The sequence below is a fragment of the Erpetoichthys calabaricus genome, chromosome 1 (genome assembly GCF_900747795.2).
Source record: "Erpetoichthys calabaricus chromosome 1, fErpCal1.3, whole genome shotgun sequence".
Lineage (NCBI taxonomy): Eukaryota > Metazoa > Chordata > Cladistia > Polypteriformes > Polypteridae > Erpetoichthys > Erpetoichthys calabaricus.
The window spans coordinates 300221467-300239411 of record NC_041394.2 but is presented as its reverse complement, the minus strand read 5'-3'; the positions used below and the strand labels follow the sequence as shown (position 1 = coordinate 300239411).

At 42.8% G+C, this 17945-nt stretch overlaps 1 protein-coding gene across 1 annotated transcript; it reads right to left on the bottom strand.

Moving 5' to 3' along the window:
- Nucleotides 1–6692: 6692 nt before the first annotated feature.
- Nucleotides 6693–8709, bottom strand: myf6 (myogenic factor 6). Its single transcript, XM_028817128.2, has 3 exons — nt 8072–8709; nt 7788–7884; nt 6693–7156 (listed from the first exon to the last, which is right to left on the bottom strand). Exons 1-3 carry the CDS (start codon nt 8603–8605, stop codon nt 7041–7043), a joined length of 747 nt encoding a protein of 248 aa, XP_028672961.1. The 5' UTR covers nt 8606–8709; the 3' UTR covers nt 6693–7040.
- Between the last annotated feature and the right edge of the window lie 9236 nt (nt 8710–17945).

The window sequence follows — 17945 nt, the reverse complement described above, 5'->3', positions numbered from 1 at the left end:
TAATAATTAAATAAACCTATAATAGGTGGTTCATCCTTTTAGTAAAAAGTATGTGAAATAGAACATAAAACATGTTGTATACTGATCAGTATTAAAAAGGAAAATGTAATCCCTAAAGATTTTACAACTAATTGATATAATGAACCTTTATATAAAACAATGAAAACTGACAGTAGCATGTTTAATTACTCTTCATGGTCATATCATGTTAATAAATGTTTATAGACTATTAATCACAGATTTATAGTGGAGACCCAAACTAAAGTGTGACCACATATAGTAAGTGAGTCATTCCAGCATGGCTCTCCATAGAAGTAGCTCTACACTTTTATAGTTTCTAAAGTTCTCTAAAGCGTACAGCTCATTTTCCAAGAGGGCAAGGTGGTTACACTGAGTTACTTACTCCTTCTTTAACAATACAACAGAACAGGGCCGCATGGGGACAGTGACCATGCTTAGGACTCGAGAGCCTGTATCCATAAAGAAGCAGCGCTAACCACTGTACCACCAGGCCTCCCTATTTAATGCTGTATAGCGATCAACCCAAGTTTTTAAATATAATGGAAAGTTAGGAGAAATGTTTAAAAAGGGAAGAAGGGGTAGCTGCTTAAGGGAAAACCATATTTGTCTTGTTTTAGATCTTAGTGTCCTTTATAATAGGATGTATAAGAAGTTAAATATTTAACAACTCTCCATGTAAAATTTCACTTGAGTGGAATTAAAAGGAAAAAAAATGACAATTTATCATTCTTTTTCATTACATGTTTTCTGATGATGGTCACAGAAGCAATATGCTGACCTGGATTGATAAGGCCTGATTATAAGCAGAACTTCCATAGGCCATTCCTGGAAAATTCACAGACCACTCAAGATCTCTTTATCTTGTCCTGGAACTTCCTGCAGGCCGTGGGTCATGTCTTGTATACCTGCTGACTGAGGCTCCCAGGGGTCCTCCTAACTACATGCTCAAAATATCTAAACTGTGTTCCTCTTGATCCAATGGTGTAAAGGTTCTACTCCGAGGTCTTTCGATATGGTTGCCCTTCTCACCTTGTTGCAGAGATTGAGCCCAGCAACCCTGCACAGAAACCTCATTGTGGTCACTTGTACTCACAATCTCATTTGTATCATGACAGGCTACAGCTTTTAAACATAGGGTAGAATAGAGACCAAAACTGTAAACTTCATCCAAGAACTCAGCTCTGCTTCAGCACCACAGTAGTGGTATAACATCTATAAAACTCCATTTCCTTGGTTAATCTCATCATAACCTCCACCACCACTTGTAACCAAGGCCTCTGGTAATGTAAACCTCTCCACTCGGGACAGCTGCTCACCACTTACCTGAACGCTGTTTTCTGGGAGAGGACAATGACCTTACTATGGAGGTACTAATTCTGCTACAGATCACACCTGATGAGGCTAACAGGATATCATCCTCATTTACACAGAGATACAGTCCGTAGGATTTCAATAATAATCTCCAAACCTCGGCAGAAGACAAAACAAAACCACTTCAAAAAGTTCATCATCTACTCGAACAAGCTCATCTGATGCCAAGTATGCAAACATATCACTTTGCAAAAAGAGTGAACAAATGGATCAGTTTTGAAACACTTGTCAAAAGATACTACAGAGTACATGGACAAATCACATCTGGAAAGGATCTGGGATTCCTGTGACCCTTCAAAAATACAATTAAACACCAAGAGTTGCCTCACTGTTTCAGGCCAGGGAAGATTCTATATTGTTCCTACTGGATCGGCTTAACTATTGGATGGAATCTTCATTCCATCGTTCCCAAATAAGGCTTCCCCAAGGAGGCTGAAGACTGTGTTCCCTTGGTAAGTGGATCTCACCCTCTTGTCTGCCTTATTTTAAATTAGGACTACTGCTCCAGCCTGCCATTTCCGAGGCACCATCTTCACCTTTCACACAACAGAGGAGTATTGTGGGAGACAAAATACGCTTGCAATAACCAGTGATTTCGTCATTTCCAGTTGTACCCTCTCCATCCCTTTGGTAACCTACAAAGAGTTTAAATCACCACAGTGACCTACAGTAGCCACAGATATGGACCCAATCCCAACCAAGGAGGCAATATCCACTGGGTTTAAAGAGTTCCTCAAAGTGCTCCTTCCACCTGTCAATAATATCCTCATGTGAGATCAATGCTTCCTCATCATTGCAGAGAAAAGCCTGAACAACCTTTCTCTTAAACTTTTTGGATCATTAAATGCTTTGTTAAAACCTCTTCTACTTCAAGTGAAAGTCATTCTCCATGGCCTCACCAAATGCCACCCATGCAAAGCCTTTCATTTAGGCCAATGGTGAAGTTGTTACCATTTTGGCCTGCTAGTGCTTCTCAGACAAATCAGAAGAGGATCCCGCTAATACTGCACTGATGGCTACTTTCTGCAACCTAAACAGCATCCCTTACTGCTGATGTAAATAACTGTACCCAACATCCTTCTGGCTATGGAGCCTTGCAGCTGCCTCAACTACAGAGATCTTGGACATGGTCTATTCAATCTAGTTGTCTCTGACCCCTTCTGAGACATACAGTAGGTGCTGAGCATTGACCTCATCCAAAAACAGTCATCTGATTGTAAGTCCAAGAATACCCGCACTATTCATTTGAATGTTCCGGGTCAGTCCAGCAGACTCTTTATCTGACTAAGCCAGTTCACCACCAAGTGATGATTTTTGTGAATGTTTTACCTGAATGTCACAAATACTGAACCTCAGATGAAATAATATGTTTGTAAATACAAAGTCAATCATTGAACTTTGGCCCAAGAGTCATTAATCAAATTAATCAAAGTTATTGTCTGTCTGTTATACCTGCATTGTTATCAATCTTTAATTTAATATTTTCTTTATCAGTATGCTGCTACTGGAGTAGGTGAATTTCCCCTTGGGATTAATAAAGTATCTATCTATCTATCTATCTATCTATCTATCTATCTATCTATCTATCTATCTATCTATCTATCTATCTATCTATCTATCTATCTATCTATCTATCTATCTATCTATCTATCTATCTATCTATCTATCTATCTATCTATCTAATGGACTGATCGTTGTCGGGTGCCTCCCCTTAGACTGGTTTGACATTGGTAGCTCTGCCAGGAACACATATGTCCAGACAATATAGCTCTGAGGATCACAGGGGTACAGAACCACCCCCACCACATCAAGGACATGATCTTAAGAGGGTTTTAATACTCAATAAAAAGGTATATAAATTATATACTAAGTACAAAAGTAGTTCTGAACATATATAAACATGTGGTATAGTGGGAAAGGCTTTGAACCTTAAACTCTGAAGTTGTGTGCTCAAATCCTTCTACTGACGCTGTGTGACCCTGAGCAAGTCACTTGACCTGCCTGTGCTCCAATTGGAAAACCAAAAGAATTGGAACCAATTGTATCATAAAATGTTGTAAGTCACCGTGGGTAAAAGTGTCACACAAATAAGTAAATGTAAATATATATCAATCACATAATGTTCTCAAATCTGCTTAATCCAAATCAGAAACATGGGGATCCGCAGTACTTGGTAAAGAGACGGAATCGGCCCTGGACAGAACACCAGTCCATTGTAAAGCCCACTCTTTTGCCCTCCCATAGTCCCACTCATGTTTGGCCAATTTTGAATGAACAATCATCCCAGCCTAAACTAAAACATGGAAAACTGACATGGAAAAAGCCTAGGTGTGTCATTTCAAACCCAAAACACATGAGTCAGAAGAGGTAACCACTGAACCACCTTGCTGCCACTATTATAAAATCTACTTAACCAAATGTATGTATTATTTATACATGGACGTATATATGATAGATATTTCATAGATTGCAGATAAGACAAAACTGAATTGTTGCAAGTATGCAGTTTAGTTGACATATACAGTGCATCCAGAAAGTATTCACAGCGCATCACTTTTTCCACATTTTGTTATGTTACAGCCTTATTCCAAAATGGATTAATTTCATTTTTTTCCTCAGAATTCTGCACACAACACCCCATAATGACAACGTGAAAAAAGTTTATTTGAGATTTTTGCAAATGTATTAAAAATAAAAAAATTGAGAAAGCACATGTACATAAGTATTCACAGCCTTTGCCATGAAGCTCAAAATTGAGCTCAGGTGCATCCTGTTTCCTCTGATCATCCTTGAGATGTTTCTGCAGCTTAATTGGAGTCCACCTGTGGTAAATTCAGTTGATTGGACATGATTTGGAAAGGCACACACCTGTCTATATAAGGTCCCACAGTTGACAGTTCACGTCAGAGCACAAACCAAGCATGAAGTCAAAGGAAATGTCTGTAGACCTCCGAGAGAGGATTGTCTCGAGGCACATATCTGGGGAAGGTTACAGAAAAATTTCTGCTGCTTTGAAGGTCCCAATGAGCACAGTGGCCTCCATCATCTGTAAGTGGAAGAAGTTCGAAACCGTCAGGACTCTTCCTAGAGCTGGCCGGCTATCTAAACTGAGCAATGCGGGGAAAAGGGCCTTAGTCAGAGAGGTGACCAAGAACCCGATGGTCACTCTGTCAAGGCTCCAAAGGTCCTCTGTGGAGAGAGGAGAACCTTCCAGAAGGACAACCTTCTCTGCAGCAATCCACCAATCAGGCCTGTATGGTAGAGTGGCCAGACGGAAGCCACTCCTTAGTAAAAGGCACATGGCAGCCCACCTGGAGTTTGCCAAAAGGCACCTGAAGGACTCTCAGACCATGAGAAAGAAAATTCTCTGGTCTGATGAGACAAAGATTGAACTCTTTGGTGTGAATGCCAGGCGTCACGTTTGGAGGAAACCAGGCACCACTCATCACCAGGCCAATACCATCCCTACAGTGAAGCATGGTGGTGGCAGCATCATGCTGTGGGGATGTTTTTCAGCAGCAGGAACTGGGAGACTAGTCAGGATAAATGGAAAGATTATTGCAACAATGCACAGAGACATCCTGGATGAAAACCTGCTCCAGAGCGCTCTTGACCTCAGACTGGGGCGACAGTTCATCTTCCAGCAGGACAACGACCCTAAGCACACAGCCAAGATATCAAAGGAGTGGCTTCAGGACAACTCTGTGAATGTCCTTGAGTGGCCCAGCCAGAGCCCAGACTTGAATCCGATTGAACATCTCTGGAGAGATCTTAAAATGGCTGTGCACCGACGCTTCCCATCCAACCTGATGGAGCTTGAGAGGTGCTGCAAAGAGGAATGGGCGAAACTGGCCAACGATAGGTGTGCCAAGCTTGTGGCATCATATTCTACAAGACTTGAGGCTGTAATTGCTGCCAAAGGTGCATCGACAAAGTATTGAGCAAAGGCGGTGAATACTTATGTACAAGTGATTTCTCAGTTTTTTTATTTTTAATAAATTTGCAGAAACCACAGGTAAACTTTTTTCACGTTGTCATTATGGGGTGTTGTGTGTAGAATTCTGAGGAAAAAAATGAATTTAATCCATTTTGGAATAAGGCTGTAACATAACAAAAGGTGGAAAAAGTGATGCGCTGTGAATAGTTTCCGGATGCACTGTATACAGAGTATTAGAAAAGGGACTTATTGCCCCAAGATAATCATAATGTACTCTATTTGCCATTTACAATTTCTTGTATACGATATTTATTCTTTGCATACCCCAACATACAAAGAGTCTTTAGGGTCAGAGTACAGGGTCAGCTACTTGTGCAGTGCCCCTGGAGCAATTGCTGGTTAAGGGCTTTGCTCAATGGCCCAACGGAGTAGCATTTCTTCTGTCACTGCCAGGATTCAAACTGGCAACTTTTGGGTTACCAGCCCAGATCCTTAGCCACTTTTACCAACCTATCTATCTAATAGTGATGTTCATATCTATCTATCTATCTATCTATCTATCTATCTATCTATCTATCTATCTATCTATCTATCTATCTATCTATCTATCTATCTATCTATCTATCTATCTATCTATCTATCTATCTATCTATCTAATAGTGATGTTCAAATCTATTACTGGCATCTCATATGGTGCCTTTCACATCTATCTATGACGAGGCCAGAGCCTTTTTGGACAGGACATTGATCATTTACACACACTCCGAAAGGCAAGGCCAGTTTAGAGTCATCCAATTAGCCAATGTCATTAAAAGTTAACTTCAGAAATAAACACACACATACACACAAAGACTGGTGGAGATGTGCAGACTCAACACAGACACCAAGTCCTCAGCTATTGTGCCATTGTTCTATACATGTGGTATACTGTATTTGTGTGCTTTGAGAGCCTTTACAAGGCTTTTAAATTAATTGCTTATGGCTGATATTCATAATTTGGGTTCACTCATAAGGAAATGTTTGCTTTTGGTTCACTTAGACTGTTACTCGACTATTTATTACAAATGTCATATCCTTAAAATAGGCAAGACAATTGGAAGTTATACAAACATATAAGTATTAAAATGTTAATAACGTATTATAGCTAACTAATAAGAAAATCACTGACAAAACTATTGCGGTTAAAATAAAAATGAAATGAGATCAAAAGCATAAGGTAAACAAATAAAATCCTTCACCGACTATTTTTATACAGTTAGTTATTTACCTGTATACAATTTACTGACTTGGTATCTCCGCTAACCTCTGCTGGGAGCTGCTTTTGAGAAAACTGATTTTGAGACTAAAGATCAAACAGAGAAAATGAACAGAAAAATGTATAAATAATTTATTTGTACAGTATATGTATATTAACCATATTAAAAAAAAACAAAAAACTTAATGTTATTAATTATTTTTTTTTACAAAATATTAAGAAATGACTTCTATTTACAAAAGAAACTGGCCAGCTTTCTGCACAGACTGTCATCTTAGGGCTCCTCCTTTGTTTTAATTCTTAAACACTCCGGGAATGGACGTTTAACGTACCCACGGGACAATAACAAAGGCTGTGACACAGTTCGGTCACCTAACGGTGCAGCTTAGACGTCGGAATTACGAAGTCAGTCTGGAAATGCGTGGGGTGGGGGGGACGGGGAGTGAAGCCCGGCACTTATTTGTCAATGGCCTCGTCGCTGTAATTAATTTTGGGCTCTTCGCTTGAAATACTGTCCACTATGGACGAAAGGCAACGGAGACTGGTTGAAGATGAGGACTCAACACCCGGTCCTAAAAAAGAAAAAAGAAAAACAGCATTGATTAATAGGAGACTTTCATTACAAGAAAGCCCCGCGCCCAGTGGGTAGCAGTTGCAGCAAAGTGTTAGAAACTAACGGTTATTTTTAATAAGAGGGCAATCACTCGTCTTTTAAGGAGCAGAAAAATAGCTGTCACAATAAAGATCGCATAAAAAACTATGTTGAGAATATGTGGATATTGTTTTCTCCTGCTAACATTCAGGTCTTAGTACCAAATATTGGACGGGACGTCCGACAATCGCAGGGCGCACACGAACCGCAACCCCCCATTCTCACTCACAATGTCCATTTTACCTAAAAATAAGATTTACTTTTGTTAATTAAAAAAATAATGAACATGTTGTAAGCGTCTCAGAGCAGGTAAACTTAAAACTATTTAGAACTCGAAGTACTTCGGTAAACTTTTTATTTTCTGCCGATCTCTTAACAGACGGGGGCAAGGCGCTATAAATGGCATAACGCTCTACATATCACTGAATGCAGCTGCTTTGTGACAATTTCAGTTTCAAGTTCCTTAAAAAATCCACACAGCGATTTGCATTTGTTTACTAAAATATTTTTGGAGACCACCCAGGGTTTTGCGTCTGCTTTTAGTCATTTACCTTCAGTCCGAATTGCGGCAGACACGCTGGAATGGTCAGGAATGTCCTGCCAGCTTGAGTGACAGCTGCCTCTTCCGTACAGTTCCGTACTGGACACCTAGAAACAGAAAGTTAAAGAGGCTGTGTTGGTGTTTCTTTAAATTTAAACTGACCACAGTCGCTCGCTTATTTCCCCCCCAGCCCAACCCCCGGCAGTCGCTTTATTTCAAGTCGTTCACATCAAACAGCTGAAATTAACTTTTCTTTTTTTAATCATACATGGCAGAAGTGCAGTTGTTTGCTACCTTGTTAATGTGCTGTTCTTTCAGGTTGTAGTTATACGGGTCCACATTGTCATGCGTTTTATCTTGTTGATCCAGAGTGTGTAAAAGGTCCTGCAGTTTCTCAATGTAACTAATGGCGCTGCGTAAAATCTCCACCTTTGGTAACCTTTGGCTTGGGTTTGCCACGGTCTTCTTCTTTAAGGCCTCGAACGCTTCATTGATTTTCTTGAGCCGCCTCCTTTCTCGGAGGGTGGCGGCTTTCCGTCGATCGGTGGGGGCCGACTTCCTTTTACAAGTCTTGCAAGCCCAGATGAGGCATTGGCCGGCGCAGTGGGGCTGCAGCCCCGGGGGTGCCAATACGTGCTCCTCCTCGCTGCTGTCACAGCCAGTCTCGGAGGGGATCTGCTCCTGCCCCCCGGGGGACATGGTGCTGTCACTGCCTTGATACAAGGGAGACACGTCTGCCATTTCCAGGTGTTGTAAAGGCCCAGAATCCCCATCCAGGTACCTCAGGTCGTTGAAAAAATAAGCGTTGGTCTCAAAAAGGTCCATCATGGTGCTGTGGCTGCTGCGGCCGGGGGCAGCTCTTCGTTAGTCAGCGATGATTAAAACCAACAGAATCAGCCCCGGGATGGCATTTAAATAGTGCAATGACACAAATCACTCAGCTTATATATAGCAGCAGGTGAAACTCTATCCAAGTTTTAGCTGTCGCAGTGCATCAAACTTCAAATCTGATTTCAATGAGTCTCCGGGGGTACTACAAGCGCGTTTCAAAAGTACGCGTTAACACCTCGCGAGCAGTGAAAGGTGAAACTGCGCTCAAAATAACAGATAACAGGTGCCAACAATGTTTACTTCAAACAAATGGTCAACGACTGCTCTCTTAGAGAATGGGGCACTGCCATTAGATTCGGAGAACTGGTCGCACTTTATTAATCGGACACCGGGGTGGAAGCACGTGCATCTCCCAACGGGATTTATGAGGGGCCACGGCCCCCGCATTGAAATGGCCGGGCACCCTGAAATCTCCCTGACGCTCGAGATTGGCTTCCTTCCTAATAATAATACATTATCACAGAATGTATCGACATAACAAAAGGCAGTGACATCTCTGAGCGTCTGCCGCGCTGTCTGTTACTTCTAGGGGCTTTGTGAATGGGGATGCCCCAGCCTGGAAGTAAAAATAAAAATTGAGAAAGTGGAAGGATATACTGTATTCCGTTTAGCTTTGAAGACTTTTCATTTAAGCAACTTGGGGCTCCTTTCTTCCTTTTTACCAAAATATACATTATTATTATTATTACATTTCAAAATATATTGTGGGATAGTCCCATTGCTACCACATACATAGAGAGGGCAGTATTATGTTGTGTGTGTATACATTTACTGTATATGTTTTAGGGGACTGTTTTTGTGTTAAGGAATTTCCTCACCATGTGACATGTGTTTAAAATGGCTGCCTTCTGCCGTTATGTTCATATGTAATGTATGTGGGATGACAGTAGTGATGGATACAACGATGATCACCTTGTCAATTCTCCACAAGCAGCGTAATCCTTTTGTCAGTTCCATGTACTTCTACATTTTATTTGTGTGTGTATTTTGTGAATTGTGTGTGTTTAGCATGGCAGTATCAGTAATGTATATTGTTTTTTTGTTTGTCTAAGAGTGTTATGTCTCCTCTGTGATGGTGGACAGTTTAATGTTTCTGTCCCAGTCCAGTTTATGTGTGGCATTTTCTCATACTTTGGTGGGGTGTACTTATAATCTGCTTTGTTGTATGTGTCGACTAGTTTGTGTTGTTCTGCCAGTTCCTGATGTCTAATGTTTGCCATCTACAACCTGATGTGATGTGTTGGATTGTTTCTTTCTTGTTGTGGCAGTAGCTGCATGTACTTTCTGTAGTGTTAGTGTCCTTAAGAATGTATTGTCTGTTGTTTTTTTTTTCATTGTTTATGACTTAATATCTGTTTATTTAGTAATGTATGGATTGATTGTATTATTAATTGTATTGTATTAGGATTAATAAAAAATCATTTAAAATAATCTAATCTTGTATGGCTAAGTATAAACCCTTCTGTTTGCCAAAATGGATCACCCGGCTTAACCAGCTATTTGATGCAATCTTGACCACACAGGGCTGATTGAGTTCATAAGGATGCCTGCCATGCAATATACTCTGGGTCCATGCTTGTGTTTGTAGTAGTGTGGTTGTTATGTCCTCTGTGATGCTGTCCATAGTATGCTGGTTAAATAGTGTGTAGTTTGTATCTGCATGATCTATTGCTATCTGTAGAGCTGATGTACAGTATACTGTTTGGTGTGGAATGACTTTCTTAAATTATGAAGCCGTATACCGGATCAGTTGAGCCCCAGGTTAACAACGACCGCCACCAGTACTGTTAGCCAACAGGGTGCTGGCGGAAATTGGGCTACTGTTGGCCAAAGAAGAAGAAGGAGAAGAAGAGGGGGAGACGTGTCTGGAGGCAGGAGGAGAGGAGGAAAGTAAAGAGAGTAGAACTGAGGGTAGGAACTTTAAATGTTGGCAGTATGACTGGTAAGGGGAGAGAGTTAGCCGATATGATGGAGAGAAGGAAGGTTGATATATTGTGCGTGAAAGACTAAATGGAAGGGGAGTAAGGCCAGGTGGATCGGAGGTGGATTCAAATTGTTCTATCATGGTGTGGATGGAAGGAGAAATGGGGTAGGAGTTATTCTGAAGGAACAGTATGTCAAGAGTGTTTTGGAGGTGAAAAGAGCCAGATAGAGTAATGATTATGAAGCTGGAAATTGGAGGTGTGATGATGAATGTTGTTAGTGCATATGCACCGCAAGTTGGGTGTGCATTGGATAAGAAAGAAGATTTTTGGAGTGAGTTGGATGAAGTGATGAACAATGTACCCAAGGGACAGAAAGTGGTGATTGGAGCGATTTCAATGGACATGTTGGTGAAGGAAACAGTGGAGACGAGGAGGTGATGGGTAGGTATGGTGTCAAGGAGAAGAATGAAGAAGGTCAGAGAATAGTGGATGTTGCCAAAAGGATGGACATGGCTGTGGTGAATGCGTATTTTAAGAAGAGGGAGGAACATAGGGTTACGTACAAGAATGGAGGAAGATGCACACAGGTAGATTACATCCTATAGAGAAGAGTCAATCTGAAGGAGACTGAAGACTGCAATGTGGTAGCAGGGGAATGTGTAGTTAAGCAGCATAGGATGGTTGTCTGTAGGATGATGTTGGAGATCAAGAAGAGGAAGAGGGTGAGGGCAGAGTGAAGGATCAAATGGTGGGAGTTGAAAAAAGAGGACTGTAAGGTTGAGTTTAGGGAGGAGGTGAGACAAGCACTGGGTGGCAGTGAAGAGTTACCAGACAACTGGGAAACTACAGCAGATGTAGTAAGGGTGACATCAAGAAGGGTGCTTGGCGTGACATCTGGAAAGAGAAAGGTGGAAAAGGAAACCTGGTGGTGGAATGAGGAAATACAGGAGAGTATACTGAGGAAGAGGATGGCAAAGAAGAAGTGGGATAGTCAGAGTGATGCAGAAAGTAGACAAGAGTACAAGGAGATAAGGCGCAAGGTGAAGAGAGAGGTGGCGAAGGCTAAAGAAAAGGCGTAATATGAGTTGTATGAGAGGTTGGACACTAAGGAGGGAGAAAAGGACCTGTACCGATTGGCTAGACAGAGGGACCAAGCTGGGAAAGATGTGCAGCAGGTTAGGGTGATAAAGGATAAAGATGGAAACATACTCACAAGCGAGGAGAGTGTGTTGAGCAGATGGAAAGAGTACTTTGAGAAGCTGAAGAATGAAGAGAACGAGAGAGAGAAGAGGTTGGATGATGTGGAGATAGTGAATCAGGAAGTGCAACGGATTAGCAAGGAGGAAGTAAGGACAGCTATGAAGAGGATGAAGAATGGAAAGGCCGTTGGTCCAGATGACTTACCTGTGGAAGCATGGAGGTGTTTAAGAGAGATGGCAGTGGAGTTTTTAACCAGATTGTTTAATGGAATCTTGGAAAGTGAGAGGATGCCCGAGGAGTGGAGAAGAAGTGTACTGGTGCCGATATTTAAGAATAAGGGGGATGTGCAGGACTGCAGTAACTACAGAGGAATAAAATTGATGAGCTACAGCATGAAGTTATGGGAAAGAGTAGTGGAAGCTAGGTTAAGAAGTGAGGTGATGATTAGTGAGCAGCAGTATGGTTTCATGCCAAGAAAGAGCACCACAGATGCAATGTTTGCTCTGAGGATGTTGATGGAGAAGTTTAGAGAAGGCCAGAAGGAGTTGCGGACCTGGAGAAAGCATATGACAGGGTGCCTCGAAAGGAGCTGTGGTATTGTATGAGGAAGTCGGGAGTGGCAGAAAAGTACATAAGAGTTGTACAGGATATGTACGAGGGAAGTGTGACAATGGCGAGGTCTGTGGTAAGAGTGATGGATGCATTCAAGTTGGAGGTGGGATTACATCAGGGATCGGCTCTGAGCCCTTTCTTATTTGCAATGGTGGTGGACAGGTTATCAGACGAGATTAGACAGGAGTCCCCGTGGACTATGATGTTTGCTGATGACAGTGTGATCTGTAGCGATAGTAGGGAGCAGGCTGAGGAGACCCTGGAGAGGTGGAGATATGCTCTAGAGAGGAGAGGAATGAAGGTCAGTAGGAACAAGTCAGAATACATGTGTGTAAATGAGAGGGAGGTCAGTGGAATGGTGAGGATGCAGGGAGTAGAGTTGGCGAAAGTGGATGAGTTTAAATACTTGGGATCAACAGTACAGAGCAATGGGGATTGTGGAAGAGAGGTGAAAAAGAGAGTGCAGACAGGGTGGAATGGGTGGAGAAGAGTGTCAGGAGTGATTTGTGATAGACGGGTATCAGCAAGAGTGAAAGGGAAGGTCTACAGGGCAGTAGTGAGACCAGCTATGTTATATGGGTTGGAGACGGTGGCACTGACCAGAAAGCAGGAGACAGAGCTGGAGGTAGCAGAGTTAAAGATGCTAAGATTCACACTGGGTGTGACGAGGATGGATAGGATTAAAAATGAGGACATTAGAGGGTCAGCTCAAGTTGGACGGTTGGGAGACAAAGTCAGAGAGGCGAGATTGTGTTGGTTTGGACATGTGTAGAGGAGAGATGCTGGGTATATTGGGAGAAGGATGCTAAGGATAGAGCTGCCAGGGAAGAGGAAAAGAGGAAGGCCTAAGAGAAGGTTTATGGATGTGGTGAGAGAGGACATGCAGGTGATGGGTGTAACAGAGCAAGATGCAGAGGACAGAAAGAGATGGAAGAAGACGATCCGCTGTGGCGACCTCTAACGGGAGCAGCCGAAAGAAGAAGAAGATGTTGTGTAAATGAATTATGTCTAGGAGATCAATTTTTCCCTCAGTACATGGAAGAGTGAGTTGTTCAATGGCTGCTCAGTGGCGGTGTTTGTGTTTTCTCAGTAGTGTTCATGTTTTCCTTTGGTGATGTTGTAAGTCTGTGACCAATGTACAGTATAACTCCAAAGGAATACATTGATATTGGTATAGCGTATGTGTTGATGGCTTTAATTGTGTGGCATGCATGTAGGTGTGCTGTGAGTATTTGTGACAGATGTGATGTATATTTTTGTGTAAGATATTTAATTTGTTTGTGTTGTATAAGTTTGTTCTCTTGGAAACCATGGTACTTTCTTAGCTTACCATTTTCCATGACATTGGTTCTGTTGCCATTTTCGAGAGAGTACCCATCTTCTCTAAGGATACAAACTCCATGAGTATGTCTTGCAAATACAGTTCAGTTATTTCTAGTAACTGTTGTAATTGTTTGTTCCTGTGTATATCTTTATGTCATCCATATAGAACAGATGCGTTACGGTGCATTGTTGGTGTTGTTTTTTGACTTTGTACCCAAACTGTGTGTTGTTTACTCTGTTTGATAATGGATTGAGAGTGAGACAGAACTAGAGGTGTCTAAGTGAGTCTCCCTAATATAAATGACTTCATATTATTATTATTATCCATTTTTGTATTTAAGTTGTAGGAACATAGAAAGCCAGCTTTATGTATATGTATGTACAGTGCACAAATGCAGTAATTTGTCAATTAATAATAGTTCACTCCATTGGTAGTGTTTTTGTATGTTTATTTTGATTATGATATGTTTTCTCTTACTTTTAGTTCATGTATCCTTTAATTTATTCATTCAGAATTTAATCCTTGGTGCAGCACTCTTATCCAGTCTCCAGAGAAATATATTGTATGATAATTAACACATGGATTTTTTTAAATCATTGATGTGTTTAATTATATTATCAAAGTTATAATAATTTTATCTTAAAGGGAAATAAAAACACCAGTGCAATAATAACAAGAATAAGAACGTCAGCCTCTGAACTCTACTAATGGAAAATGTAACATAATCACAAAGTAGCTGTCAGTTCTGCACTGTAGATGCAACTAACAAGATGGAAGATATTCTATGCTCTTAAATAGTGCCATAATCACTGAATGAAGGCTATTTATAACAGTTCCATGCATTACATAATATTCTCCAACCTGTTTAATCCAATTTAGCGTCAAGGACAGAGATCCTAAGCAGGAAACAGGCCTGGACAGGGCCGCCGTTCATCACAAGGCCGACTCTAACACATCCTGTCAGGGCCAATTTAGCCTACATGTCTGTGGTGATTTGCGAAGAAAATCCACACAGACACAAGGAGAACTCGCAAGCTTCACATATATGGAAACCAGTCGCTATTACTTTCACAAATAACACCCAATGCTAGCATCTGCTTGACCTCTTCGTGCATGACATTCCATTGCACCTCCAGGAACCAAACCGGGTGCAACAGCACCTTAACACCAGGATCAGTAGTGATTTTATGTTCCACAGGACGAGTGAGGTTCGGCAGGGTGGAAAAAACATCTCCGTTAACAACTCCGTTTTTTGTGAGTCAGTCAAATTGTGACCAATGGCAATATCTGTTTGAGAGACAGCAACCAAGGATGCGCAAACTCCCTGTGGGTCACGTCACTCCTTCAAGAGATTAATATGCAAAATCTGTAGCGGCTTTTGCCGGCCCGGCATTCTGACCTTGTAATTCACCAGCCCCACACACTCCTCAATTATGGCAGGCCCCTGCCATGTTGTGAGGAACTTGTATGGGTCAGAAGGGATCAGAACCAATACATGATCGCCAGGTTTGAATTCACAGAGCTTACACCATCTATCATGCAGACACTTCTGGGAGTCTTGTTCACATTGCTGATGCTCTACAGCAATAGAGGAAATTTTAGAAATCCTATCCTGTAGCGAAATCACCCAATCTGCAAAGCTCGGTCCGTGAACCTTCGTGCAGATTCCCATCCGTTCTTCGTGAACAACATTCAAGACGCAGTGTGGGCGCCTACCAAACAACAACTCAAGTCGGTGGATGCCTGTGGGCCTGATGCCTGCAACCATAAGGAAAGGCAGAACAGAGTCCCAGGACGTCGGGTCATTATGAGCGACTCGCCTATTCATCTGTTTTAAAGTCTTATTAAATCTTTCAGTCAGGCCATTCATCTGTGGATGGTAAACAGTGGTGCTCAACTTCTTAATGGCAAGGCTATCACACAGCTGTTTCATTACGTGAGGAGTGAAAGGTGTGCTCTAGTCAGTTATAATTTCAGTAGGGATGTCATTACAAGTAAAGATCTCACGCAGAGCCTTCGCAAGTGAAGAGGAATTGGCTTTCCGCAGAGCATCAATTTCATGATATCGCGTTGCGTAGTCAACCAGCACAAGTATATACTAATACCTACTTTTACTCTTAGGGAGAGGGCCAACAATATCCATCCCAACCTGATGAAAAGGAACATCTAAAATAGGCATTGGAGAAAGGGGAGCCAGAGGAGGTTTATGAGCAGAAACGACCTGGCAGTCAGGGCAGGACCTGCAGAACTGCTCGACATCCCTGACCTGCCCATATTCAGCCAATAAAACCGCTTTGATAAACGATCCCTAGTTTTATTGGCACCTAGGTGACCGCCCAAGACATGAGAGTGTGCCAACTGCAAAATAATGTCCCTATGCTCGGCTGGGACAACTAGCTGTTCAATTAGTCCGCCCCCTAAACGATCAGAAATCACCCGATAAAGGCAGCCGCCTTTCTCAAGAAACTGCGGGGTCTTGATGCTAGCGGACTCACGCTCCTGATAGTAGGAGTCACTAGCGGAGTAAGCCTGCTTGAATGCGTACTCTAGTGAGCTATCGGAATGTTGCAAGCACATAAAATCCATCTGCTCGCAAGCCGGTGTGCTCCCAGTGGCCGGTGCAGCGTTTGCCTGCGAAGTGGTAGAGAGGCTAGCAAGCCGCTCAGGGAAATCCGAGGAGTCCCTCCCAGCCTCACTGGAGAGATCGGGTTCAATTTCCAAGCGGGTCTGGAGGCCTTCTCCAACAGCCACTGGCTCCTCCCCCTCGTTCAAGGTGACATGGGGCCCCAGGGCCAGCACCCTGAATTCGGTCAAGACCCTAGGGAAGAGGGCGTTCCTTCTCCCGAGCAGCAAGCGCCAAGGGCAGGAATCTGAAATGGCAGTCCAGACTTTACCCTTATACTTCAAAGGAAGCAACTCTGTCTCATAATCCTTAACATCCCCATATACACAGCGAATGCTCAGAAGGCTCAGGGCTAGACAGGGAAGTACCCCCGAGCCAGTAATGTCTGACAACACAGAGGTCACTATCTGAGTCCAGTAAGGCAGGAATCTCCCAGCCCGCTAACGTCACAGAGATCCTGAAACCATCCTTTTTCAGTGATGTAGATGGTACCTGGGAACACACCTCGGCCAAGTCGAAATCCATGGACTGAGCAGGGGAGAGGCGACATTCCCTGGTGAGGTGGCCAGTCAGATCACATTGGAAGCACCTGTGCTCGACACCATTGCCAGAATACCCACGGTGGCATCTCCTACTAGGAGTCTCTCCAGGAGGGATCATAACAGCAACATCAGGAGCCCTGGGTGGCTGGACCGAGGAAACGTAATTTGGAGGGGCCTGGGCTCGCAGCTGAGGCAACAATTGGTGACGATTGCTCTGGGGAGGAGGTCTGACAGGTTGAGAGTGATTCATGGCTGGAGCAAATGTTCCACCCTATCTCCAAGCAGCATGGTAGCCTTCCAACCTTTGCACCAAGGTGTACAGCAAATCAATATCATGCCGAAGGAACTCATCGCGGAGCTCTTCTGGCATCCAGGTCAGCACCACGTCGATGGCGACATTTTCCACTATGTATTCGATTAGGTCCGCTTGGGAACCAACTCTGAATTTGATGAAGCAAGTCGTGCAGTTGGGCATAGATAGGGCGATCAGGGTCTAGCCCCCAAAGCCGGAGCACACACAGCTTAGCTAGGGAGCACGTAGCTGTAAGAAGAAGAACTTGCTGCTTCAAGTAATCATAATTGCCAAGCCTCTCGGGAGGAACATTCCACAACACAAGCTGGGCATCTCTGGACGAATACAGTATGGAACAATGATGTCAGCCCAGGTTCGTCTGTTCCAGGGCATCAAAGTCACCTAGTGCTCAAAGCCCAGCAGGAACATCTCGGGGTAATCTGAAGGACCCATCTTCACCAGCAGGTCCCTTGGTGGAATAGCAGGTACAGGTGTTAGATCCTCTGGGTCCAGAGTTAGTGGAACGTGATGAGCCCCTAGAAACACATCATCTTGAGGATCCATCTGTGCAACCACTTCTGGTAACACTTGTCACGCCTCGATCACAAAGTTTCACAGGTTCATTCAGGGTTTTCAAGAGACAGAAATTTTATTTGAATACAGCATAAAGAATAAAGCGGAGGATGCATGGGGAAAGAGAGGCAAGACAGTGAGATACTAGGACAGCTGCGGTGTGGTCTTTTAAATGTTCGAAGCCCC